Source organism: Oryx dammah, unplaced genomic scaffold, assembly GCF_014754425.2.
Source record: "Oryx dammah isolate SB20612 unplaced genomic scaffold, SCBI_Odam_1.1 HiC_scaffold_26, whole genome shotgun sequence".
NCBI classification, from domain to species: domain Eukaryota; kingdom Metazoa; phylum Chordata; class Mammalia; order Artiodactyla; family Bovidae; genus Oryx; species Oryx dammah.
The window spans coordinates 56,124,522-56,149,901 of NW_024070210.1; the positions used below are offsets into that span (position 1 = coordinate 56,124,522).

The 25,380-nt window shown below is 38.1% G+C and overlaps 1 protein-coding gene and 1 non-coding gene across 5 annotated transcripts in view; one reads left to right on the forward strand and one right to left on the reverse strand.

Moving 5' to 3' along the window:
- Positions 1–25,380, forward strand: part of USP3 (ubiquitin specific peptidase 3) — a 92,946-nt gene that overhangs the window by 27,691 nt on the left and 39,875 nt on the right. For 2 of the 4 annotated variants that reach the window (XM_040226705.1, XM_040226704.1), the window contains exons 2-9: positions 9–69; positions 1,031–1,152; positions 2,906–2,988; positions 3,974–4,105; positions 17,714–17,797; positions 21,046–21,127; positions 22,084–22,166; positions 23,387–23,500. In XM_040226705.1, coding sequence (XP_040082639.1) covers positions 4,077–4,105; positions 17,714–17,797; positions 21,046–21,127; positions 22,084–22,166; positions 23,387–23,500 — 392 coding nt within the window. In that variant the 5' untranslated portion in view covers positions 9–69; positions 1,031–1,152; positions 2,906–2,988; positions 3,974–4,076. The remainder of the gene's footprint in view (positions 1–8; positions 70–1,030; positions 1,153–2,905; positions 2,989–3,973; positions 4,106–17,713; positions 17,798–21,045; positions 21,128–22,083; positions 22,167–23,386; positions 23,501–25,380) is intronic. The other 2 variants (XM_040226706.1, XM_040226703.1) reach the window with 2 other exon arrangements.
- On the reverse strand, positions 9,710–9,781 carry TRNAS-GGA. The gene has a single exon. It is a non-coding gene; the product is annotated as a tRNA-Ser (tRNA).

Consider the following 25,380-nt stretch of genomic DNA (forward strand, 5'->3'; position numbering starts at 1 on the left):
TTTATTAGTGTGCCGGTCCAACAAAAGCCCCTGGGTCTGTCTGACTTGTTCAAGTGTCCACTGTGGAAGGTAGGTGACATCCTTATTATTACCTAACCGCCCAGCTTGCTTGTTTTCAGTTTACCTTTCAGCTTTGGTCAAAGTTTCATCGATTTGGATTTATTTAGCACCATTGTTTAATCATGGTGTGTACGTATTTCTCTGTAGGGCTTCCCTTTCCTAACAGAATCCCTTTGCTCAGCACTGGAACTGAGGAAACTCTAGTGGCTGGGGTGGGGAGGGACACCTTTCTGTTGATACTCAGAAGAATTTGATGATCAAGACAGTCTACTAGTAAGATTTGATTGACATGTGGCCAGTTTTGTTTCACCTGTTACCTACCTCATCCCTACCTTTACTGACCTTTGAATCAAATCCAAGATACCATATCATTCCTCTGAAAACAAAACAGATAAAGGAATTCCCTTGAAAATGGTCTCACTGTGAAGTTCATTATTAATGGTGTCTAAGACATACCAAATATTTCACTGTTCCATTAAGACATTTTTGCTTTCTAGGGACTTAACACTCCCAAGCCCGGTTCAAGCCTAAGCATTTCCTCCTAGTTCTTGGCTTCAAAATGATGTTACTTAAATATCATCTATTTTAGTAACTCTTTCTTCTATCACAAACTCAAATAAGTATCAGACTTGGTGTGCCAAGTAGTAGGCACTTTATTTCTGTGGCTCTTTTAGGTTAGAAAATCTGCTTTGAATTTACTTCAGAAGTCAGTAGCTTAGCAGCAAGGGGATGGGAAACCATACTAAGTCCTACAGTCTGAGTTTATATTGTGCTTATGTGGGTGGCTTCCCCATTATTATTTGTAAACACTCAGTGCATGAAGAAAGCATCTTCATTCAGTTAATGTTTGATTTTTCATATTTTCAGTCTGGAATTGAGTATTTTTTTTTTCCATGTACACTTAAGAGTGCTTTTGGAAAATGTTAACTGCATATCTTAATTGTGGTTGTTGTGGTTTTGAAATCTCTAGGATTTGGGGAACCTGAAAATACTTTGTACAGATAACATTAAAAAAAAAAAAAAAAAGAAGAAAAGTAGAAGCACTTAAATTCTGCACTTGAAGAGACAGATTCCTCTCCTAGATTTTGAGAGGTGAGAATTATAATGCAATAAAATTTATATAGTTCTGTCCTCCAGTTGCCTCCTAGTGCTCTACAACCAAAATCTAGAAGGTCATATGTCAACAAAAAGACCTGACAAGCTCTCAAAAATTAGAGAGATTAAGGTTTTTAATAGCAAGCAACACTTAGTTCTCTAAGTAAGTATTAGAAGAATAAATGGAAAAATTTCTACGCTCTGTAGGTAGTATGTTTCCAATTGCAATCAGTCTTAGGTTTAGAAATTTGACATAGTTCCAGAGAAATATGATTAAGTAGATTACGAAGATAATAAGAGTACCTTGCATTTGAATCTTCATTTTATACAGTTGATTGGCTATTTTGCTTTTATCATGTAATCCTGGGTGTTGACTGCCAAGAATTCTGAATTTTTTAGTAATTTAGATCTCTTGTCTATAGAGGAGTCTTACATTGAATATTCTTTGAACTAGGAAATATAGTTTATCAGTAGCATATTTGAGTTATATATCTTATTGGCCATTATGACACCATTCCATTTAAGTTATTTTTCCAGTTTTCGTATTGTTAAAAAATCTGTGATGTTATATAATGACACTTTTCCTTTTTTAGACCAAATTATCTGGTTAATATCTAAAGCTGGATGAGGGAAATGTTTATTTTTATATTAGTTTACACATGACTGTAAACTTCTGATATGTATTTGAATATTAGCCAAAACATTGCTAATCTTAATGTCCTCTGTAGTACACATCTTTATCACTGAAATTTATTATAGCAACCATGAAAACATCTAGTACATTTAGAGGCTACAGTATGGTTAGTAAAGAACTATATACTCTGTTCAGATGATCAGTTTTCAAAGACTTGAAAGTGGTAATGCCTTTATTATTGTTCCATATTGACTTTATGGGATTCTGAGGGTACTCATAAACATTACTGTTGTTTTTCATGGCACAGTATAAAAACATGTAAACATAGGCTATTGAGCTGATTAGACATTGAACCCATAGGGTTCCTTGGAAGTTATCTTTTAGTTAAATACTGGATGTTTTCTGATCTGTCCAGTGTGTTATCTTGAACTATGTTTAATGTGATGACTTTCTAAGCAGTTACATTATTGAGATTCTGAATGGATAGTAATTAAGCATATAAAGGAAAATACAAGTAAAATAAAACTGACATTCATTCATTCATGCATGCGTGCCTTCTGAGCCATGGATTATAATAATAATCACCAGCAGCAGCAGCCCATAGGGTATAAGTACTGTTATCTCAGTTTTATAGATGAGAAACAGAAGTAGAGAAGTGAAGTAACTCACCCAAGCTTACCAGACCAGCATGTGACAAAGCCTACTTTTAAACCTAGGCTGTCTGATTTTTGAATTTATACTCTTAATCATTATTTATATTTTAAAATTCATTTTAGTCCACTTTTGTGAACAGAAGACCCTACACACAAGTCTTCATTATGTTTATTATAGTGAAAAAAAGAAATGGGAGGAAACATGATCACATTCTGACATTAGTAGTGCCTCTGATGCCTCTAGTTTTCCTCGGATAGAGAGGCTGGGCTTGGTAGTTGATCCTCCCTCTGCTGTGCTTAGTCGCTCAGTCGTGTCCGGCTCTTTGTAACCCCATGGACTGTAGCCCACCAGGCTCCCCTGTCCATGGGATTCTCCAGGAAAAAATACTGGAGTGGGTTGCCATGCCCTCCTCTAGGGGATCTTCCTGACCCAGAAATCAAACCCAGGTCTCCCGCTTTGCAGGCAGATTGTTTGTTTACTGTCTGAGCCACCAGGGAAGCCCGTGATCCTCCCTGCTTACCAAAAACTATCCTACTTTCTCCAAGGTAAGTGTTGCTCCTGTACAATTAAGGAACCTTATGAGAATGTCACCTTATTTGTCTGGGCAGATTTTGTTACTACGTAAGCAACATTTGTTTTGACCCTTCTTAGTTTACAATTAGTCCTTACCGTCTATAAACTGGCTGTTCGCTAGTAACTGGAAAGTTTTTGCTTTATGAAGGTCTTTAAGTAGTAGTCAGTTATGGCATTATATTGTACAGTGTTTAGGCGAAGGTATAGATGAAACTTTATTTAAATTTCATTTTGCTTTTTGTGATAAAATGATTTGTTAAATCTGAGTTGGAAAGTGTTAGAAAATTTTTATGACTATAGTCAACCTTTGATTATCTTTGTCCATGTAGTAAGAAATAACAGTTTATATAAGCTTGAGATGATTTGTGTTTTGTTAGGATTTCTTTTAAACAAGCCCTATTTCCATGTTAGTGGAGTGATTATTCAGGCATTCAAATAAAAGATCTGAAGCCATATTGATGAGAAAGAGATGGGAGATTATCCTGTTTCCATGTCTGACTCTCATATTTTATATTAAGCAGAAACCCAGGCAGAGCTTGTGGCCCTGTGGGCAGTGATTGAGTAATTCAGATTACAAAGCTTGTCTTTAATAATAGCCTGAGTTGGGGGCTAGCAGCCTGAGAAAAGCTTAAAAAAGGAAAAGGCTAGCAAAAGAATCAGCAAAGGAGTTGATAGGTGGTATTAAAACTGATTTAAATAGATAGCGCCTTTCCTTGCCTAGCCCAGTTTTGTGTATAATTAAAAGTTGATTGTATGTTTGCAAAAAAGGAGCATGTTTTAAGAACTCAGCTTAATAAATCACAAAGTGATGAATGCTCTTACAGGATTGAATATACTTTATTAGGAGGAATTCTTTCTCATTCTTATTTGATTACCATCTAATTTTATTATCATCTGCTACTTGAACTTCCAAAGCAGTATTTAGATTAAAATATATTTTCATTTGATTTTTGGAAGGTATGTGAATGGCCATGCAAAAAAACATTATGAAGATGCACAAATACCCTTAACCAACCATAAGAAATCAGAAAAGCAAGAAAAAGCACAGCACACGGTGTGTATGGATTGCAGTAGCTACAGTACATACTGGTAAGTATTAATATTTTCTGAAAATGATATTCCTTTACTATGTGTGTACAAGTGTTTGCTTGTCTCCTGGCTCTTTCCCCTCCCCTAGTCTCTAAGCCAGTGGGGGCTGCCATCCCTGCCCTCTGGACCTGTGGGGATGCACAGAGGGCTGGGGCTGTCAGGACTTCCTGTCCTTGATCATTCAGATGTAAGCTTGCATGGCGCTTTCCACTTCTTGGCTGCCTCTTCTTCCCATCCCACTTAGCTTTAGGGAAACGAAAGGTAACTATTGCTGTTCATTATGATTTATTTTCTTTTTCTTGTTTTGTTTTTAATTAAAGAATAACATGATAGAAATCCATGTTCCTACTGTTCCAGTTTACATCTTGTTACATAATCTTAAAATCTTCACTTCTTTGTTTAAAAAATTATTTTGACAGTCTCTCCTGTCCAAACACAGTTCCACTCTCCTCCTCTTCTCTGTAGGTAAATGTTAAGAATTTTGCATATAGTCTTTTAGGCTAATTCCTTTTTAACTTATTTTTTCTTTTTATGTATTTGGCTGCATCGGGCTTAGTTGCCCTGCAGCACGTGGGATCTTGGTTCTCCAACCAGGGATTGAACCCGAGTCCCCAGCATAGGTAGGCAGATTCTTAACCACTGGACCACCAGGGAAGTCCTCAGGCTAATTTTTTTTTTTTTTTTAAGTATCACATCCTGTAAAAGGATATTGGAGGCCTTATTCTCTCTTTGTGATACACTATACATGTCTGTTTCATACAAATGATAATAAAGTGAGAATTTTTCTGACTACTTAGAACAGGTTATTTAGGTTACAAGTGATATTTAACGATCCACATCCATTTGGTATGCTCAGGGAGTCAGTGTATTTTACAGTTTTACTTTGGTGTGAAGCAAATCTCTTCCCTTGACTAGTAAACTGTGAATAAATCTTTATTGTTTTTAATCATTTTACTGAATTTGAAAGGTTTTGACATTGAAAGGAGCCCTTTGGTTTTTGTTTTTGCCATACAGCCCTCGAATGCTGTGTGGCAAAAACAATACATGAAGGCAATACTGGGCAGGAATGGGGATTTAAGGTCCAAATACTGCTTTTGATTCACACTTTCTACTGAAGTTGTATGCTTTCTATATCATTGGTTGACTATTGTATTGTAGAAAGGTGTCCATCAAAAGGCAGGGAGAAAAGGTCAGTGGCTTCCCAAGTTTACATTTTTACAAGTTTACGGTTATAATGCTGTGGCTGCTAAATAAACCATATTAAGATTTAGTCCTCCAGATCACTACTGTTTCAGTGATTCTTTGTGTGGACCATGTCCAGACCTGAGAGACAAGCTAGAGGCAGGCAAAAACATCAGTAAAAGTGAAAATCTTGTGAGGATTTTCTGAACCTAGTGCTCAGTTTATTGTTGTTTAATCTCATGAAACACTCCTTCCTACAAAAATTAAGCATTAGCCAAGGTGTTCACGTATCTTCATTAGATTGTCCCCTTTCCCTCAGGACACTTATATACTAGAATGACACAACCATCTAACTGACAGAACTGTGTGTTTCTATAAAGTTGTGAGTATTTCTCCTTCAACGGCAGGAATTAAGATCATCCTTGAGGTATCTGTCTCTAAGTCATCATTGTAGCTTGTGTCAGTCTGTATGCACCAGATGTTGAGAACTTTCATTCTTCTGGATAATTAGCAATGTGCATGAGATGCTTAATGGGAAAGTTTGGAAATACAGTTGGGTCTCTGTGTACAGTGAGTTTTGTTTCTATTGGTAAGATTATGAAGGAATAATAACTCTTGAAGAAATTTAAAGAATTATCTTAGAATTTTCTTAATGGAGTAGAATTCTATTTGTAGGTCTCTTTAAAAATAATAGACTATGTACTTTAACATCTTTGCATATTGCATTTTGGAGGAATACCTTTATAACTTGGACTGGAATTTAATTTGCTTTCATTTGGTATAGGGTACTAAAGTACAAGTCATTTCATGGCTGAATTGGAATTAAGTGGTAGATCTTGAACCTTGGGGAATATATACCATGGCAGGGGCTTCTTGGCCAACTGCCAGTCTTTTGTGTGAGGTTATACAGAGCTGCAAGTGTGTGGACACCCAGAGCTTCTGAAATGCAGGAAGGGAGCTGCAGCTGGTCACATAACCGTCTCATTTGTGGGTTTAGAACAAAATGCTAGGGAATCATCCTGCAGTTTTATACTGACAGCCTAAAAGGAATCTGTGATGGTGGTAAGCTGGTGGAGCTGTAGTTCAACATTTCTCCCACACCTCTCAATGATTAAGAAAAGGATTAAGAAAAAAGGATTTCTTTTTTCTGTATGGAGTGTGTGTGTGTCCGTGTATTTTCCAGTGCTCCTTAGTAATTTTGCTTCAGTGTGTAGATTTTCCTTGTATATATGTTTCTTGTGGTTAGACTGATTGGTTTGCTTCAGAGATAAAATATTGGTGTATTAGGTTTAACTTATTTGATTATTAGTTATTATTTTGACTGTAGCTAATGTTAAGGCTCTTTTTCCATGTGCTGTGTCCTCTGAAGAAGTTGAAACCTGCTCTGAGGGCTGCAGTTCTTCTATCGTTTCTTTCCCCTTTCCATGAGTCCCTGCCCTGTCCTGTTTTTGCATATCCTTTATGAACTTATTTCTGAACTGTCTGCACACCCCTCCCCCACCCCAAGTTCCAATTGTAGCTGGATATAATCTCTCCTAAGTTCACAGTCCCTGGGATACTTGTAATTTCCTGGTGCATGTTAGTTATTTGTAAATGTCCCTGGGGACTTCAGGAACCATTTGTCAGATCTTTGTATCGTCCACAGTACTCAGTGTCTGGTGCTGAGTAGGCAGTAGATGTTCGAAAGATTTGAATTTTGTTAACTGTTTTCCAAAAGTGGTGAAGGTTATACCAAAACTATACTGCTGTACCCTCTCTATCCTCTTGGAGGACTGAGGAGCTGCAGAACATTTTTCCTGAAAAAGAGCCAAATCATAGCATATGTGAGCCATTCCATTGACTTCCTGAGAGGGACAGTCTTGCAGAGCAGGTCCCTTCACTTCCTATATAAACAGCACATCCAGAAGAAGCACGCATCAAGGAGGCAGAACAATATAAAGTGGGTCATGATTTCAAAAGAGGGAAGCCAGTGCCAGAAGGAATCATTTTGGTTTGACACAAACCCACTCTTTCAGGAGACAAGTGAAAATTTTAATAAAAATGAAAATCTCCAGATTTTCACACAAGGGCAGGCGTTCAGATTTTTGTGTGTAATGTTTCCTCTCCTCCCACTCCAAATTCTCTCCTCTAGTCACTGCAAGTGGAACTGTATGTGGTACATATTATTGTATCAAAAAGAAACAAAAATTAAATTTAGGAACTTTTATTTGACTTTTTTTCCTCTTGTATTTTAGATAGAATTCATTAAGAAACATTGTCAAATCTCCAAAATATACAAGCAGCTCCTGTAGCTCAGTGTCAGAAAAACAAACAACCCAATCAAAAAATGGGCAGAAGACCCAAACAGACACCTCTCCAAAGAAGACATACAGATAGCCAACAAACACATGAAAAGATGCTCAACATCACTCATAACCAGACATTTACAGTTAATAGATTTAAAATGTTGAACAAGTCATTGTTGGCATCTGACATAGTCTTGTCAGCTTATCAACAAAACTGAATTTCTGAGGATTCAGAAGTATGAAAGGAATAGTAAAACTAAATTACTGGAATTTTTCCTTCCTGGCAAAATAATTAATGTTTTAAAGCACTGTTTCAAACAAAGAAATATTATGAAATGTGAGTCGATCCACTTGTCTAGAAAAAAGACTTGTATTTTAGATTTTAAACACCCATAACAAATAGCAGTTTTAATGAAAACTTATAAAAGTAAAGCTTTTATTTGTGGGCTTAAATGGATGCTGAGTCATTTTCAAAGGCAGTTGTGATTAAAAAGATCTTTTGTTGACTATCCTTATAAACTTTTTGGACACAGATTTTCAGTGTTGTAAAGATTAGAGAACAGGAAGAATTTTGTTTATTTAAAAACAGTATTTTGAAGTTTTATTAAAAAGAAACTTTAACTCATGGTCTGAAAACAAAAGGCTCTTAATAAGCTAGTACTTGTCTGCTTTTAACAAGGGAAATGGGTTTTCTCTGCAGGTATTCTAGTTTTCCAAAATTGGTTTAGTTGATGGCAGTACATTAGAATTGAATAAAAGAGGATTTAAAAATAAGCTTGCTTTCTAAAAGAGTTCTTTGGATTTAACTTTTCTTGGTTTGAAATAGATGAAGTCATTGGAATATCAGCTTTGCTTGGTTTGTGGTTTGCTCTCTGTAACTATATCTGTCATTTTAATATCTGTCATTATAATAAAGCTGGAGGTCAGAGTTTGCTCTAGACATCACATTATGGTATCTGTTACACAAGGGATGACAGATAATTTAAAACTTAATGATCGATTTGTCATTGCTCTTTCTTGAGGGGTACTTTTTGCATAAAAGTTTTTTATTTTCTTTGTATTAGTATTGTACACAACTTACTATATAAAGATTGCTGTATAGCCAGTAGATTAAAAGACTTGTTTCTTTACTGTTGCTTAAAAAAAAAAATCAGGTTCATTTGTGTGATGACTTCCTCTTGTTTCACGAGAGTGAAGATTGGCTTGGTCTGGGAGGTTTGTTAGTACTTCAGGAATATGATGTGGAGCCTTGTGACTTGGGTAGCTTCAATAGCACTAACAACAGGAATGGAAAAAGCTGTAGAATTTTAAAGTTGAGAAAGAGAGTTTTCTTTGTTTTGAGCGTGACATCTGTGTCATATAATATAGTAGCAGTTGAACAATTAAAGGTGGCTGGTGGGACTGAGGAGTCGAATGTTATGTTTTATTTTAATGTTTAAGTTGCAGCGTGTATCCGGTAGCTACTCTGCCAGATGGTGCAGCCTCAGACTATTAAAATTTAACATTGAGTATACTAATATTATGAAACTTTCAAAACCATAAGACAAAAATCTGATAGAAACTCCAAAAAGAAAATGTCCGTTGTAAATAAGTATAACTTAAAGCCAGTCTAACCCAGGAAGATGTGTCAAAAAGAAAAATATGTAATTACTGATTCAGTTTCACAAGTCTGTCAATACATTCATTTTTAAAGGAAATCCCAGATTATTGTACCATTAGAAGCAAAAGTACATTCATAAATAAACAATTTCTGATTCTTAAAAACTAATAACATTGAAATAAAAGGAAACTAATAAAATAGGATGGTCCCCCCAAAAGAAAGCAAGCATCATACACAAATTGATGAAATACTAAAGCTGTTTCCATTAAAATCAGAAACAAGACAAATACTTCCAGTCATTACTTACATCATCACCACTGTTATTAAACATTACTTTTGCAGTTCTACTCATTGAAATAAGACAGAATAAGTAAATAATTGGTATAAATTTGGAAAAGTGAAAGTGAAAGTGAAGTCTCTCAGTTGTGTCTGACTCTTTGTGACCCCATGGACTAGTAGCCTACCAGGCTCCTTCCTCCATGGGATTCTCCAAGCAAGAGTACTGGAGTGGGTTGCCATTTCCTTCTCCAGGGGATCTTCCCTACCCAGGGATCGAACCCGGGTCTCCTGCATTCCAGGCAGACGCTTTAACCTCTGAGCCACCGGGGAAGACCCTGCAAATTTGGAAAAAAAGAGCAAATTATTTCTGCTTTCAAATTGTTTAATGCCCAGAGAACTCAGGGAGACTTTAGTAGAAAACAAGTGGAACTAATAATTAATTTTGAAATGGTCAGTTCAGTTCAGTCACTCAGTTGTGTCCGACTCTTTGCGACCCCATGAACCGCAGCATGCCAGGCCTCCCTGTCCATCACCAACTCCCAGAGTCCACCCAAACCCATGTCCATTGAGTCGGTGATGCCATCCAACCATCTCATCCTTTGTTGTCCCCTTCTCCTCCTGCCCTCAATCTTTCCCAGCATCAGGGTCTTTTCCAGTGAGTCAGTTCTTCGCATCAGGTGGCCAAAGTATTGGAGTTTCAGCTTCAGCATCAGTCCTTCCAATGAATATTCAGGATTGATTTCCTTTAGGATGGACTGCTTGGATCTCCTTGCAGTCCAAGGGACTCTCAAGAATCTTCTCCAACACCACAGTTCAAAAGCATCATTTCTTCAGTGCTCAGCTTTCTTTATAGTCCAACTCTCACATCCATACTTGGCTACTGGAAAAATCATAGGTTTGACTAGACAGATCTTTGTTAGCAAAGTAATGTCTCTGCTTTTTAATATGCTGTCTAGGTTGGTCATAACTTTTCTTCCAAGCGTCTTTTAATTTCATGGCTGCAGTCACCGTTTCAGTGATTTTGGAGCCCCCCAAAAATAGTCTATCACTGTTTCCATTGCTTCCCCATCTATTTGCCATGAAGTGATTTTTTTTTTTGCCTTTTTTTTTTTTTTGGTATTAGAGTAGCAGAATTTGAAATTAGTTATGATGTTATCCATTTTTTTACCAAATTATTTAATAGTGTAAATAATTGGTATTTCTTATGAAAAATTACCTGCTACCGGGTGCAAGGTAGTAAAATTATTTGTATATCTTCTGCTTTGAACAACAGTATGTATATAATACCCTACTCTACATTTAATCAGTTTATTAACTATTGGTTTAAAATACTTTAAAACTAGCATTGTGTTTGGTTCAAGGAATTTGGATTGAGACTAATTTTTACATAGCTGAGATGATAGTATACTTTGTCTCAATGTGTTATAAGTAGAGAAGGATAAGAATCCTCCTTCCTTGCCTTTTTATATCTCATTTTCTTATCTAACATTTCAACATATTGTCTAATACGATTTCTTAAGTATTATTTTTTGTGTTTAGTGTCCAGTTTACTTCAATTTTCTTAAGCATTTCTTTCTTTTCAGTAAATATGGAAGTAAATATTCTCTGTATCAGACAAGTAGTCTAGTAGAGGTCCATCTTTACTTGAAGAATCGCCTAAAATCATGAAATTTAAACTTGCTTTAGTATTAATTCAATAGCCTAAAAGTTGGCTGTGTAATATAGATAGTTCCTGACTTTTGTTTGTTAGACACATGAAGTCCTATTTATATGAATGAAAAGATGCCAAAACCTGCACCTCAGCTCCAATTTCTCAGTAGAAAGAAGAAAAAGAGAACAACTTTTTATATTATTTCAGTTACATTTTGGGACCCAGGTGTATTTTCACCTTAAGACATTTAGCTGTATTTTATAACAATATTTATTCAAAATGGGACATGCCTTCCAAGTTTCTGATGCCCAGTCTAGAAGCTCTGGAACACAGCCTACAAGTTACGTACTTCTTTGTACTTCTTACTCTGGTGTAATCTCCTTGGGAGGGAAAACCAAGAATGGTGGCTCATATTTTTCAGGTGTTAGAGGCAAGCATAATTCTCACCTAATATCTTCAACATAATTGCAAAGCAGGAAGAGATTCTTAGAACTTGTTTACTTTAACTTCTTCTGTTTATCTTGGGACTTTTTAATACCAGTATTAATGAGAGAGTTTCCACTTTGAAAGCAGTGTCTCAGCTCAAGGCTAAGGCACCAGACAGCATTTAAATCCTTATTTATTTCCTACTTTTGTTACTTATTTTCTTTTGACCTCTGGGCCAGGGAGGAAGAAGAAATCAAAACAGAGGGAATGGGGGCAGCTAGAGAAGGGTGTGTTACAAGGCAGCCCGGCTTACACAATGGAAGGAAGCTGACATTTACTGGCCCTGTACCACATGCCAGACGCCCCTGGAAGTTTCGACCTGTGGAAGCAGGTGCTTTCCTTTCATCCTTGTCATCAGATAATGCTTGTATAGTGTGGTGAGTTCAGACAGGACGAAAGTTAGAAGCCTAGAAATAAATGTCCTTCTTAGTGACTGTAAGATTTCTGAAATCTACTCTTGGAAATAAGGACAATTGTGAAATCCTAAAATTTTTTAAGACGAAATTCAGCCAAAATCAATTGATTTCTTCTAGCTCGTTGAAGTTATACTTCTTACCTCTTTATGACAATGGTAGTATTATAGAATAGTAGAGCAGCCAGTGTCTTAGATATTTTCTAGGCCAGCAGTCCTGTCCAAGAGAAATAATTCATCATGTATGTAATACAAAATTTTCTAGTAGCCACAATAAAAAAGCAAAGACAAACAGGTAAATTCATTTAAATTGTATATTTTATTTAACCTGGTTATCCAAAATATTGGGTGGCCAGAAAGTTTGTTCTGGTTTTGTCATAAGGTGTTACATATATTGACCCTCTAAGATCTTACGGAAAAACCTGAATGAACTTTTTGGGCAACCCAGTATTACCATGTCAACATGGTAATCCATGTGGAATTATTAGAGACAGTTTGTATCTTTTTTTGAAATATGAAACCTTCAGAATCCAGTGTGATGTTTTACACATATAGCACACTTCCATTCAGATGCTAACTTTTCATGAGAAATGCTTGATCTGTATTCAGTCATAAGCGTTGCCATTGGAAATGTAGATTCCAAACACTATTAAAATGTTTTCCAATAAAGTACCCCCAAAACCCCCCCATTTTCTTTAATACTTGACATCTGTATTGACAGGACTGACATCTTTTTTTTTAGAATAATTGACTGAGGCAAAAGCATATCAATTTCAAAACTGTATCTAAGTTAGGTAAATCCACTCACCCTTGTAACAACTCAGTATTATCCATATCAAATTCAAAGGGCCATTATGTAAACTGAAAATCAGCTCTAAATTTATTCATGTCAACAAAGCATTCTTCAATTTTTCTTGTAGCTATTAGCCAACTTACATAATGCTATTGCATTTTAAATCTCTTGCATATTTGTTCATGTTGAAATGTGTAAAACCATTATTAACTTATAGTATGAATAGTTTAAATTTTAACATAAATTCTCATACCTGTCTAGCTATGTCAAAAACAAGCTTTTTCTCTCTTCTTGGATCTTTAAATTTAGCTCCTTCATGGGCGCTGTGCTATAGGTAAAAAATGTAAGTCATGGGGTGATGTTTTCTCTTATGTTGAATATTGGCAGGTGTTCCTTTTGATTCTAGAAAATCTTGAATTAGAGTTAACAGAACAGTAAACCTTTGTAAAATCTGCCATTACTCAAGCAGTGAATGTTGGCAAAGAGCATGTAGTCATTAAATTCATTATCTTCTGTCTCTTATAACAGTTCCACTGGTGATGAGTCAGAACACTTGTACATGTATACTGACCAGCTTTAGTAACTGCATCATTTTAATAACTGCACCCATGATACAGTCCACTTCAGAGCACAAATATTTTCAGTTTGTTAACGTGAAGTGGATCAAATAAGGGAATTAATTCCAGTAAATCTGGGGTTTTGATCCCACATAACTGGTTCTTGTTTGTGTTGATAGAAAGTAGCTTTTTCCAGTCTAACTGAAAGTGACAGATGTAAAAGATTAAAAAACATTTGCAACATGAGTTTGATTGCTTTTAAGGCGGGTCAGGAAGCAACAGTTAGAAGTGGACATGGAACAACCGACTGGTTCCAAATAGGAAAAGGAGTACATCAAGGCTGTATATTGTCACCCTGCTTATTTAACTTATATGCAGAGTACATCATGAGAAACGCTGGGCTGGAAGAAGCACAAGCTAGAATCAAGATTGCCTGGAGAAATATCAGTAACCTCAGATATGCAGATGACATCACCCTTATGGCAGAAAATGAAGAGGAACTAAAAAGCCTCTTGATGAAAGTGAAAGAGGAGAGTGAAAAAAGTTGGCTTAAAGCTCAACATTCAGAAAACGAAGATCATGGCATCCGGTCACATCCCTTCATGGGAAATAGATGGGGAAACAGTGGAAACAGTGTCAGACTTTATGTTTTGGGGCTCCAAAATCACTGCAGATGGTGATTGCAGCCATGAGATTAAAAGACGCTTACTCCTTGGAAGGAAAGTTATGACCAACCTAGATAGCATAATTCGAAAGCAGAGACATTACTTTGCCAACAAAGGTCCGTCTAGTCAAGGCTATGGTTTTTCCAGTGGTCATGTATGGATGTGAGAGTTGGACTGTGAAGAAAGCTGAGCGCCAAAGAATTGATATTTTTGAAGTGTGGTGTTGGAGAAGACTCTTGAGAATCCCTTGGACTGCAAGGAGATCCAACCAGTCCATTCTAAAGGAAATCAGTCCTGGGTGTTCATTGGAAGGACTGATGCTAAAGCTGAAACTCCAATACTTTGGCCACCTGATGTGAAGAGTTGACTCATTGGAAAAGACTCTGATGCTGGGAGGGATTGAGGGCAGGAGGAGAAGGGGACGACAGAGGATGAGATGGCTGGATGGTATCACCGACTTGATGGATATGAGTTTGAGTGAATTCCGGGAGTTGGTGATGGACAGGGAGGCCTGGCATGCTGCGATTCATGGGGTCGCAAAGAGTTGGACACGGCTGAGCGACTGAACTGAACTTGCCATAACTGCAAGTAGACGCTGCTGAGCTGCTAAGTCAGTCGTGTCCGACTCTGTGCAACTCCGTAGACAGCAGCCCACCAGGCTCCCCCGTCCCTGGGATTCTCCAGGCAAGAACACTGGAGTGGGTTGCCATTTCCTTCTCCAGTGCATGAAAGTGAAAAGTGAAAGTGAAGTCACTCAGTTGTGTCCGACTTTTAACGACCCCATGGACTGCAGCCTACCAGGCTCCTCCGTCCATGGATTTTCCAGGTAAGAGGACTGGAGTGGGGTGCCATTGCCTTCTCTGGCAAGTAGATAAGGACGTTTCAATTTGGAAGTCATTTGAGACAAAACGTACCCTAGGTATTCATTGGCCACTGTCTCTTGTAAAACTTATCTAAAGCTAAAAATAAAAGTATTTATAGTTTTCAAATGTTGAATCAGTTCTTGGTGAATCAACTGAAGATCTTTCACTTTTTGTAAAATATCCTTTATGATCTTTCTCTCAACTTTTAAAACATAATTCCCTTAACTGAAATACTAAATTAATGTTTCATCTCTCCATCTAAAAATGGTTTTCTTTCTTGAGCAAGAATTCAAGCTGTTTTGTAGCTTGCCAGAATTATAAGATTAAATCCCTAAAGTCAATGAGAAATCATTTTGTTACACATTTCATTCTGAATTCATTGTGACAGAGTTCATTGATTATATTTTGACTGTAGAGAGGCAGCTTCTTGTTAAATTACACTGCATTTGCTGAAAATGACTCAACATTGTCTATTATCTTAAAACTTTTTTATACTCAGCTTATTAATTTGGTTCTGCTGTGTTAAATCATAATTACCATTCTTAGGAAAATTACACTCTACCTCATTGGCGCACCTTGATTTGGAAGTTAAAATTTTTTTTTCATTTTTAGTTTTTGAGCCAAAAAAAGTAATTTGATTGTATTATAATGAAAATAAATATTTCAATTCAACTACAAATTACAGTTTATGTAGGTATCACTGTAACTTCTGCTTTCTGCATAAAATATTGAAATAAGCACTTTACAGTGCTTCATTAGTGCATAGAAAAGTAACAGAAAAATAGCTGTGCCACAATAGCACAGCTCCAGAGCCTAGAGCAACTTACTCACTTTAGTGATGATCACTCAAAGAGATGAAGTAAATAGACCCAGTTAAGGCAGATTAGTTCAGAATGGAGCAAGGCCATACATAAATCTGTTTTGATATATGAAAATGTTCCTTTAACAAATGCTAAAGGCTGAATTCATGTTACCACCAAAAAGAATTGAATATGAATATAGTCAGTTATTTCATATAATTTAAAGCCATTTGTTTCTTTAAACAAAGCAACCATTTGTGTGTGTGTGTGTGTGAAAGTTAAGGGGTTCACTTTTCAATTAGATAGACTAGCAGCATGTAAATATGTGAAAGGCCATCTAAGTTTGCTCTTAGACTTCATTCCCCAGATGAACAGTAGCATTGGAGTTGTTTTTGAACACTGGGTAATTCTTTTAGCCAAAGTGCATGTATATGTTTATGCCAATCTAAAATGAGAAGGTAAGCAGGAATTAGGGTAACAATACAGTTTCACGCTCTAGTGCGTGCCTGGGATTCACGGAGGAACCAAGTGCCCTAATCCCAGATTTATAGAGTAGGCCTTACCCTCTTAACATTTATGCTGAGAAGAAGCAAGGAACTGAAACTTCCCACAGATTTAATTGCTTTATGTATTTGTTATAAAACCAATAAAGAATTATTTTCTTCCCATTGCTGATGGCTTTGATCAAAGAGAAACAGTCTGGGATGTGAATGGTAGCTTTTGCTATTAGTAGAAATGTTAAGGATTGACCATGGGAGCTTGGAGAATATTAGAGACTCTTGATTGACAGCATTAGATAGTCAGATTTTGGGGGAGGGGCTTTTTTAATAATTACATGTGTAAATTGTGACTAAGAGACACAAGCTATGTTTTTTGTGTAATCTTTTTTTAAACAAATTACTTTCACCCATCCTCTTTACAATTTTTGAATAGCCTGGTTTCAGGTATATAAGAAACAGTTTTTGGATTGTGCTAGATTTGACCTAATTTTTACTAATTGCTAGGTATTCAAAATTTTGCTCAGAAGAATGACATTGTTATTGTCATTATTCTTGGGTAGTTTTAATCAGTGGTTTTGTACAAAGCTGCAGTTCAAAAGAATATTTTGGTACTAGCTTGGAAGTTGTTTCAGTTAAAATTGGCCATATTCCAGGAAAAAAAATTGAATGCTTATGTACAGGTTAGAGTTTATGATGTGTGATTCCTTATATTATTTGCTTATTGACTTGCTAAACACACACACACACACACCCAATATCAGTTCTAAAGAACATCTTAAACATCTTTCACCAAAGCGTTTGTTTCCTGCAAGACATAGCCACTGTTTTATACTTTTCTTTTCTAACATTGCAGAATGAAAAGATTCATTCTTCTCAGTTTAGTTTATTTAAATTATGTGTAAAAGGGGCTTCCCTGGTGGCTCAAACGGTAAAGAATCTGCCTGCAATGTAGGAGACCCAGGTTCTATCCCTGGGTCAGGAAGATCCCCTAGAGAAGGGAATGGCAACCCACTCCAGTATTCTTGCCTAAAAAATTTCATGGACAGAGCAGCTTGGCTGGCGTGTAAAATGTATAGCTTTTAGTTTTTTTATTCAAATATCCCTACAGGTTAATTATCTTTTTCCTGCTTTTTTCTTACATCTCTTCTCCCCATTAATTTGAGTTGGGAAGGATCACATTAAAGCTTTAGGCTTCATGCTACATGAATAGAATTGGTGCTTTGTATTTCGTTTTCCATGTATTATGCACCACTAAAAGGAATATAACACATGTTGCAGCCTATTTCATTTTCAAAGAGGAATTGAAGAGCTTTTGAATAAAAATGTGAAAAGAAACTAGTGTTCACTGCCTACGTGGCTTTTTAAAAAGGCTCCTTAAAAACATTCCAGTGTGGATTCTACATCCTCTTTGAACTCACCACTGACTGTAACTGCCTGCAGAACCACGTGACCATCTTGGCAGCATGGTTTTAGTGATTTCATTACTGTGGTTTCCTCAAGCTCTTTACACACACTGATTAATATTTTCCTTGCAGTTATCGCTGTGATGATTTTGTGGTTAATGACACCAAGCTGGGACTGGTACAGAAAGTCAGAGAACACTTACAGAACTTGGAAAAGTAAGTAATAGGCCTTGGGAAGGAAGGGATGGAAAGGGCTTTGAAGGGTCTTTCAGAATTTCTGAGTGGGATTTTTGTTGATGAGTTCCATAACCTCATCACACTCAGTGTTTTTAGTGTGATTGAAATGTGAGCAAAATAAACTTTGGAGTTAGGTATATGAAAATTGTCAGCGATCATAACTCAGCATTTATTTCATTTAGTATTTGTCATAAACTGTATCCAAGGGCTCCAGAGCCTGTTTTTTAGTTACTACCCACCATCTTATAAGTTCCTTAGTTGATTTGCAAGAGGAGTTTTGCTAGTGCAAGGGAAGGGCAGAAAATGATCCAAAATCATTATAGGGTTACCTGAAATATGAGAAAATTAATGGGGTCTTCTTAGAAGCTCTGAAATTTATGTATAAATTTTAAGTGAAAATAGGTTTAATTATATTATTGTTTACTTTGCATCTATATGATAGCAGAAGATCCTAGTTTCTTCTTTTTCTTTTTTGTTATGACCAGTATTTATCACTTGGAAGTATAGGAAGCTGTGAAATGCTTTGTCATCATAAAGAAATTAAACTACTGTGAATAGTTGGGGTTTTTTTTTTTTTTTTGGCTGAAGCCAAATAGGTTAGTCAGATACAATTCACTGGACCCAAAATCCAAGCAGTAAACAGAAGCCCCAGTGGCAGTGTCTTTGACGCTGCAGTGGATGGAAGCGTGGTCCTGGAATGATTGCTGACGCAGGTGAAACCTGTGTAAATCTCCCCATCATCAGGTGCCATCTAATTTATTCTGACAGTTGATGTATAAATGGCATTGGGAGAACATGCCAGAAGTGGGAGTCCCTTAGCAAACTTACATTTAAAACCAGTAGGGTATTTTTAAATTGTGTGGTGATAGAGAATGACCGGAGTTCTCTAAGTTAAACACTGTCTAGCTGTGGTTAACCAAAGTCTCTCTGCATGTTTCTGACTAAATATAGATTATAAGCTGAAAGGGAGGAAATGATTTCCTTAAAATCTAAGCTAATTAGAATACTTTGGATTTACGTATGTTTTGGCTTGTCCTGTGGGGGCACCTCACTTTTTCAAAGTACTTCCTCCCTTCTCTTAATTTGAACAGGGCAGCAGGAGCCCTGTCTGGGAGACACAGCTGTAGACACACAGGTCTAGACTATTGAGTTTGGTCTGAAATGGTCACAGTTAACTGTGAAGTAGGAGATTCCTACAGTAGGTTTTGTAATATCACTCTCTGGTGTGATGATGTCATTGTAAAGATCTTAGTAACCTGATTCTTTGTTAGAAGGAGGTAGCCACCAAATTATTTCTCCCTGCCACCTAGAGTTTCTCTTAAGAGAAGACTATCATCTCAATGACAGATTCATCAGAACTAAGTCAGAGGGTGAACAGGACTTTGAAGAACCTGCATGCTTTTATATAAGCAGCTTTCCAATCTTTTATTTCCAGTGACCACTTCATTAGGTAAAAGGTGTCACAGACTGCCTTGTCTTCACTTCTCCTTGGCCCCACTGAAAAATGTACCTTGCAGCCCTTCTTCTCTGTTGAGAAACATTATCTAAGTTTATTTTGATGCTTCTCAAACGTAGCCTTGAATCTGTGCTGGAAGCTACAATGGAAGATCCATGACTGCGTCTGTGTTTTACTGTCGACTGTCCAGCCTGTCTCTAGGGCAGCACTGTGCACCAGAAACCTTGTGTAATCACCCTGTGTAGCCACTGGCCGAGTGTGCCTGTGGAGCACTTGAAAATGAGCCAGCATGATGAGGAACCGGATTCTATGTTTTATTTAAGTTGAATTAACTTAAATTTACTAGCCACATGTAGTGAGCGGCTACCTTGTTAAATAGCATGGATCTAAAGGATTCTGCCGTTTTGAGAATCACCAATGGTAAAATTTAATAACATATTTTAGAAAGCTGAAGGCTTTATTTGTATGGGTTGAATAAAAATTAGCTATTAGGCATTGTCACTGTGCTTGTGACTCAGCTTCTTTCCTCACAGAATTTGTGAAGGAATAACTTGACATTATATTACATATGGGCTTCCCTTGTGGCTCAGCTGGTGAAGAATCCGCCTGCAATGTGGGAGACCTGGGTTCGATCCCTGGGTTGGGAAGATCCCCTGGAGAAGGGAAAGGCCGCCCACTCCAGCATTCTGGCCTGGAGAATTCCACAGACTGTATAGTCCATGGGGTCGCAAAGAGTCTGACATGACTGAGCTACTTTCACTTTTCAAGGCACTTTCTCTTTCATACTTCATATGGGGTTGATCACTTCTTACCTTGTCATCAGTGTATGAGAGGCACATACAGTTCTGAAGACATTTTTCCTAAGAATATTTTTAGATTTGGAAGCAGCTGACTGTCACTAGATCTACTGCTCTCAAGGCAGTTCATGTGGAAATTCTGGAAAGAAAAACAATCACATATTTTCTTTGGATTAACCTGATAATTTTGGAAGATGGAAAAGTGTTGGTAGACTTAAAAGTCTGTGTTGTTTAATAGTAGTAACTTTTACTTCCTTTGGATTAGTTCCCTGATACATCATTTTAAAGTGACCCTTTGAAGATAGGAATTACTTTCTGATAAATTTCAAACAAGATCTGTCTTTCATTGTGAAAATTTAAATAATTTTAATTCAGAATTTATGTGCTGTTTAGGATCTGTTTTACAACATGCTTCGTAGCATAGTTGAATCAAAGGAGTTGGTAAATGTCTTATCTAATGTATTTATCATTCCACAGTCTCAGATTATGTGATCATCTGTTACAACATACAAACAAAAGAGGATACCTTTACCAAAATTAAGAAAGAAATAGAGTATTTGAGAGTTGAAGTTAAATGTCAGAATAATCGTGTCAGACCAGGGTTTCCCTTTTTTATGTGGTGTGTGTATTTTCTTGTTTGGAGACTCACCATCGGTAGACAGAGTGGTGGAGGAGAGGGACCATCTCAGAGACCACATCTACCTGGCCAGCTTCTCTGGGAAGTGCCCGGAGGTGGCAGATTCTAGTCCCACCCTGCTGGAGGAGCAGTGGGGATTTCCAGGGGAAGTGGAACTCCTAGTACTTGAAGTCCTGGTGGGCCACAGCGGCCTCATGGGTCCCTCCCTGGCCTGGCTACTCAGTCAGCCAGGGCTGTACCCTCACAGCTTAGCACAGCCACCTTTGCTCTCTGTCCTGCTGGGTGGTGTGTGTGTAGGAATGTCTTTTTGATTGTCTGTCTGTTTGTGTTTTAATAGCTCAGCTTTCACAGCTGACAGGCATAGGAAAAGAAAACTTTTGGAAAACTCATCACTGAACAGCAAGTTACTAAAAGTAAATGTAAGTAATTAAAATTTATTCAAATACAAGAATTGGTTGAGGTCTAGTCACTGATTACAACTCTTAACATTAATGTTACTCCCTTATGAACTTTTATAAACGTATGTCTTGTATTTGGGATATTTTACCAAGTGTTTGGCACTGGTACTAACGACCCTCGATGTGACTAAATACCCCGGCGAGTCTGTCGGTGCCTGCCCTCCATCAGCATTACCACCATGCTCCAGTACCTTAGCGAGCATTTGTTCTTAAGCCCTCCTCGTGTACCTTGTTACCCTTTTGCATAGGGTCTCAGAGATCCTTGCTTCCTTCTGGTAAAGGTCCCTACTGCAGATTCTGTGGGTCCGAAGTTATGGTAAGTTTTGTTCCTGAGTTATATTTTTTCCACTTTGTAGTAGCTTTAGTAGTCTTATGAAGGTATTAGGGCTTTCCAAGTGGCTCAGTGGTAAAGAATCCACCTGTTAGTACAGGACATTCGGTTTGATTCCTGGGTCAGGAACATTCCCTGAAGAAGGAAATGGCAACCCACTCCAATATTCTTGCCTGGAGAATCCCATGGATAGAGGAGCCTGGCAGGCTACAGTCCATGGGTTCACAAAAGAGTCAGACACGACTTAGTGACTAAATAAAAACAATAATAAAGTCATGAAGTCTTAAACTTATTTCTTTTAAGGACCTTCTTGGTTTTTACATCATGTACTCCATAGTACTTATTAAAGCTGATTTCCTATGAAGTTTCCGTTTAGAACAGTCCTAGGATCAGAAACAGCCTTCTAAAAATATACAGACACTTATACAGAGTGTAGAAAGAGAATTTGAAATACTCATCGGACTGAAAAGGATTGATTCCACCCTGGCCTGATGCTAGAGTTTCAGATACAGGCCTTTGCCCTTTGGTGTCTGAAGCAGCTGGCCTTCTCGGCATCACTGAAGGCGCCTCCCGTTCCGTCTTACAGGGCAGCACCACTGCCGTTTGTGCCACGGGCCTTCGGAATTTGGGGAACACGTGTTTCATGAATGCCATCCTGCAGTCGCTCAGGTAAAGTCGCGGTCAGACCTCAACTATCTAATGTCAGTTTCTGGTGGAATGGTTAAGAGCAGGGGCTCCATGTTCAGGTTCTGTCTCTGGCCCTGACTCTAGCCTGGTAACTCGGGGCAAGTTACCTCAGTTCCCTGTGCCTCGGTTTTCTCATCATTGAAATGGGGATAATAGTCTGCCTCACGGAGTAGCTGGGAAGATAGGGTATAATTTACATAAAGTGCTTAGAGCAGTGCTTGGCAGTAAATAACTGTTAGCAGTTATTATTTAGTTCCTGTCACTTCTTAAATAGGCTTGACCACAGGCCAGCAAACTTCTGAAAAAGGCCAGATTAAATAAATATTTTTAATCTTTGCATGCCACATCCAGGCCCTCTCACATATTTTCCTCCTCCCTTCAATACTTCCCTCCCTTTTAAACAACTCTTTAAAAATACAAAACTCACTTTAAAAATGGAAAAGCTCACTGGCCCGGGGCCAGATTTGTCCTGTAGGCCATAGTTCGCAGACCCCTGGGCTGTAAGGAACCTTGTTCAGAGAACTCAGTTCAGTCATTAGTTGAGTCTTAAGTATGGTCATTAGATCAGATGTTTAGAGGATCCTCAACGTGTAGGATGAGCAATGAAAAATAAAACAGGCAACAAGGCTGACCTAAGTTATCTAGAAGAGATTATTTAGAAAGTTGTGCACGTTCAGATTCTAATGTGGTGTCAAAGACCAGAATAAATTATCTTCCCAGGGCCAGAAGCCACATGTGCTCTCTCCTTAAAGGGACTGGCTCTCAGTTTTTCTTGCTTGAAGAAGAAATTCTAGTTGCTACTGAATTCTCCTTGTTACTCTGTATAATGTATTCAAACAATATGGTTGCTCTCATAGTTTGCTTCTGCTGGAGGAAATTATTGAACACCTGGAAACAAACACCCTGAAAAGAAAGAAATGGTGATAATCTCTGAATGGGAAGGGGGATTAAGGATTTTGGGAACAGAGAGTTTGCTTTAAGGTCTTTTTTTATTTTTGCAAAGTTATTTACTTGTATTGTTTTCTGGGAACAAAAGAGGAATCTTAATAAAGAAACATGATGTAAGAGATTGCATTGAATACCACTTTAATGAGAAATTGACAGATCACATTTTCAAAATCCATATGTGGGTCTCATAGTACTTTCTTTACAGGTCCTAGGACCTTTAAAAAAATAATTTTCTTTCCTTCCTTTTAAAATAGTAACATTGAGCAGTTTTGCTGTTATTTCAAAGAACTGCCTGCCGTGGAATTACGGAATGGGAAGACAGCAGGACGGCGAACATACCACACCAGAAGCCAGGGGGACAGCAACGTGTGAGTCTCAGAATATGTGCAAACATATTCTTACTGGTGCTTTCCATTGTGTTTTATGATAAATAGGCACATACATTTAAAAAGAAGCTCTTAACAGCTGTGTTTCAGTATGTAGCTGGAGATCTTAATAACTGTCGGAATTCATTTACTTCTGTTTACCTAGCAGGCAGGATAAATTCAGCACTGTGCTTGTGGAGTCTATGGATTGGGGCATTCTAAAATTGATGTCTGTGAATGAAGCAGCATGAATGTCATTAGTCTTTGTGAATTAATTTGTGTGATAGGGTTAGGTAAACCTGTCTTGAATAATTAATTTGCAGTTATCAAATTCATTGTGGGGCAGGCAATACAGTCAATTGTTAGTTGATGTGGGAGGAGGAAGTGACAAGTGATTATTGAGAACCAAAACGATATGTATTCAAATACAAACCATGTTCTGTTGGGGTTCAGAAGTTGTATCATCTTATCATGGTTGTAAGATGCATCTTAACATTACTGAAATGAGGCTATAACAATGTAATGTTTTCCCTGTCTGCCCATCCCTGCTCCCACACACCCCATCCCCACACATTCTGAAAAGCCACACATAGTCTAGTACATAACAGTCTGACGCTGTTCCTCTGCTTGGCTGCGGGAGAAGAGCATAGACCGTGTTGGAATGGTGTGCAGGGAGGAGCATGCACTGAAGCCAGGCATTGGCGCGGGGAGGGCATGATGCCACGAGGAGTGCAGTTCTAAGAGTCTGCTTTGGCAGCAGTGTGCAGGATGAGCCAGAACGTGCCTGCGTTCAAGGAGGCTTCACACTTCATAGTAATTGGTTAGAGGGAATAGCAGTGAAATGAAGAGGAAGAAGTACCTGTGCCCAAAAGGGAAGAATTAGTAGTGCTCGATGCATCAGTGTGATTTAGGGTTTAGTTACAAATTACAGAAATTGCCTCTGGCCATTTTATGCAGAAAAGGAATTTATTGAAGGCCTTTGGTGAACTTACCATTACCAGATGGGAGGAAAATCAGGTCTAGAGTCCAGTCATCCATAAAGGTGTCCTTATTAGGACCACTGTCCATGTGCCCCGCCTAAGCTTTCCCACTGCCAGCACTGCTGGAGTTGGTGCTGGGTGGAAGCTGCTGTGATTGCCCCCCCATCTCCCCCCCACCTGCCCCCACGCTCCTGAAGATGCTCGCTGCCACCTGAAATGACTTGGCACTGTCATAGCTTCTTTTATAATTCCTGCTTCAAATAGGCATACTAAGGCCATGTACCTGAATCCTGGCTGCAAGGAGGGAGTGGGGTGAGGGCTGAGGAGCAAGTATTTAGTGTTTTCAGCTTCCATAGTGGGAGGCAGCCTTTGACTCTCACAAGACTCTTAAGATGGAGTTCCTCAAACATAGGATGAGGGTTTAGGTACTAGGAAGTAAAAAACATAATCTTTATCTCAGGAACCTGCTGGATAACAGGGGTTGGGAAAGAAGGTGGCGAGATTCTCTGTGGCATCAACCAGGTTTCTAGGAGGATGGTAGCTGTATTGACACATAGTCATTGCAGTTGAGGAGGTGTTTAAGGTTACCTTTGTGCACAGAAACCCGAAACTAACGGAGACTTAAGCACCCCTCGTTTATTTTCTTCTGTAAAAGTTGGAGCTTGCCCACCTAGCTCCGATTCTTGGACTCTCCGGGCTCACCTGACGCCCTGTCCACCATCCCTGGGTGTGGCTCTCATCTACATTGTCCACAGCGCTGCTGGGGAACCACCGGTCAACCTCACTCTAGCCGGAAGGCAGAAAGAAGGAGTGAAGCAGGAGCACTCTTTCTCTGGATCTGTCAGAAGTTGGACACACTCAGAATTTTTTATTCCATGAACTCATGTGCCAAGAAAAAAGTGG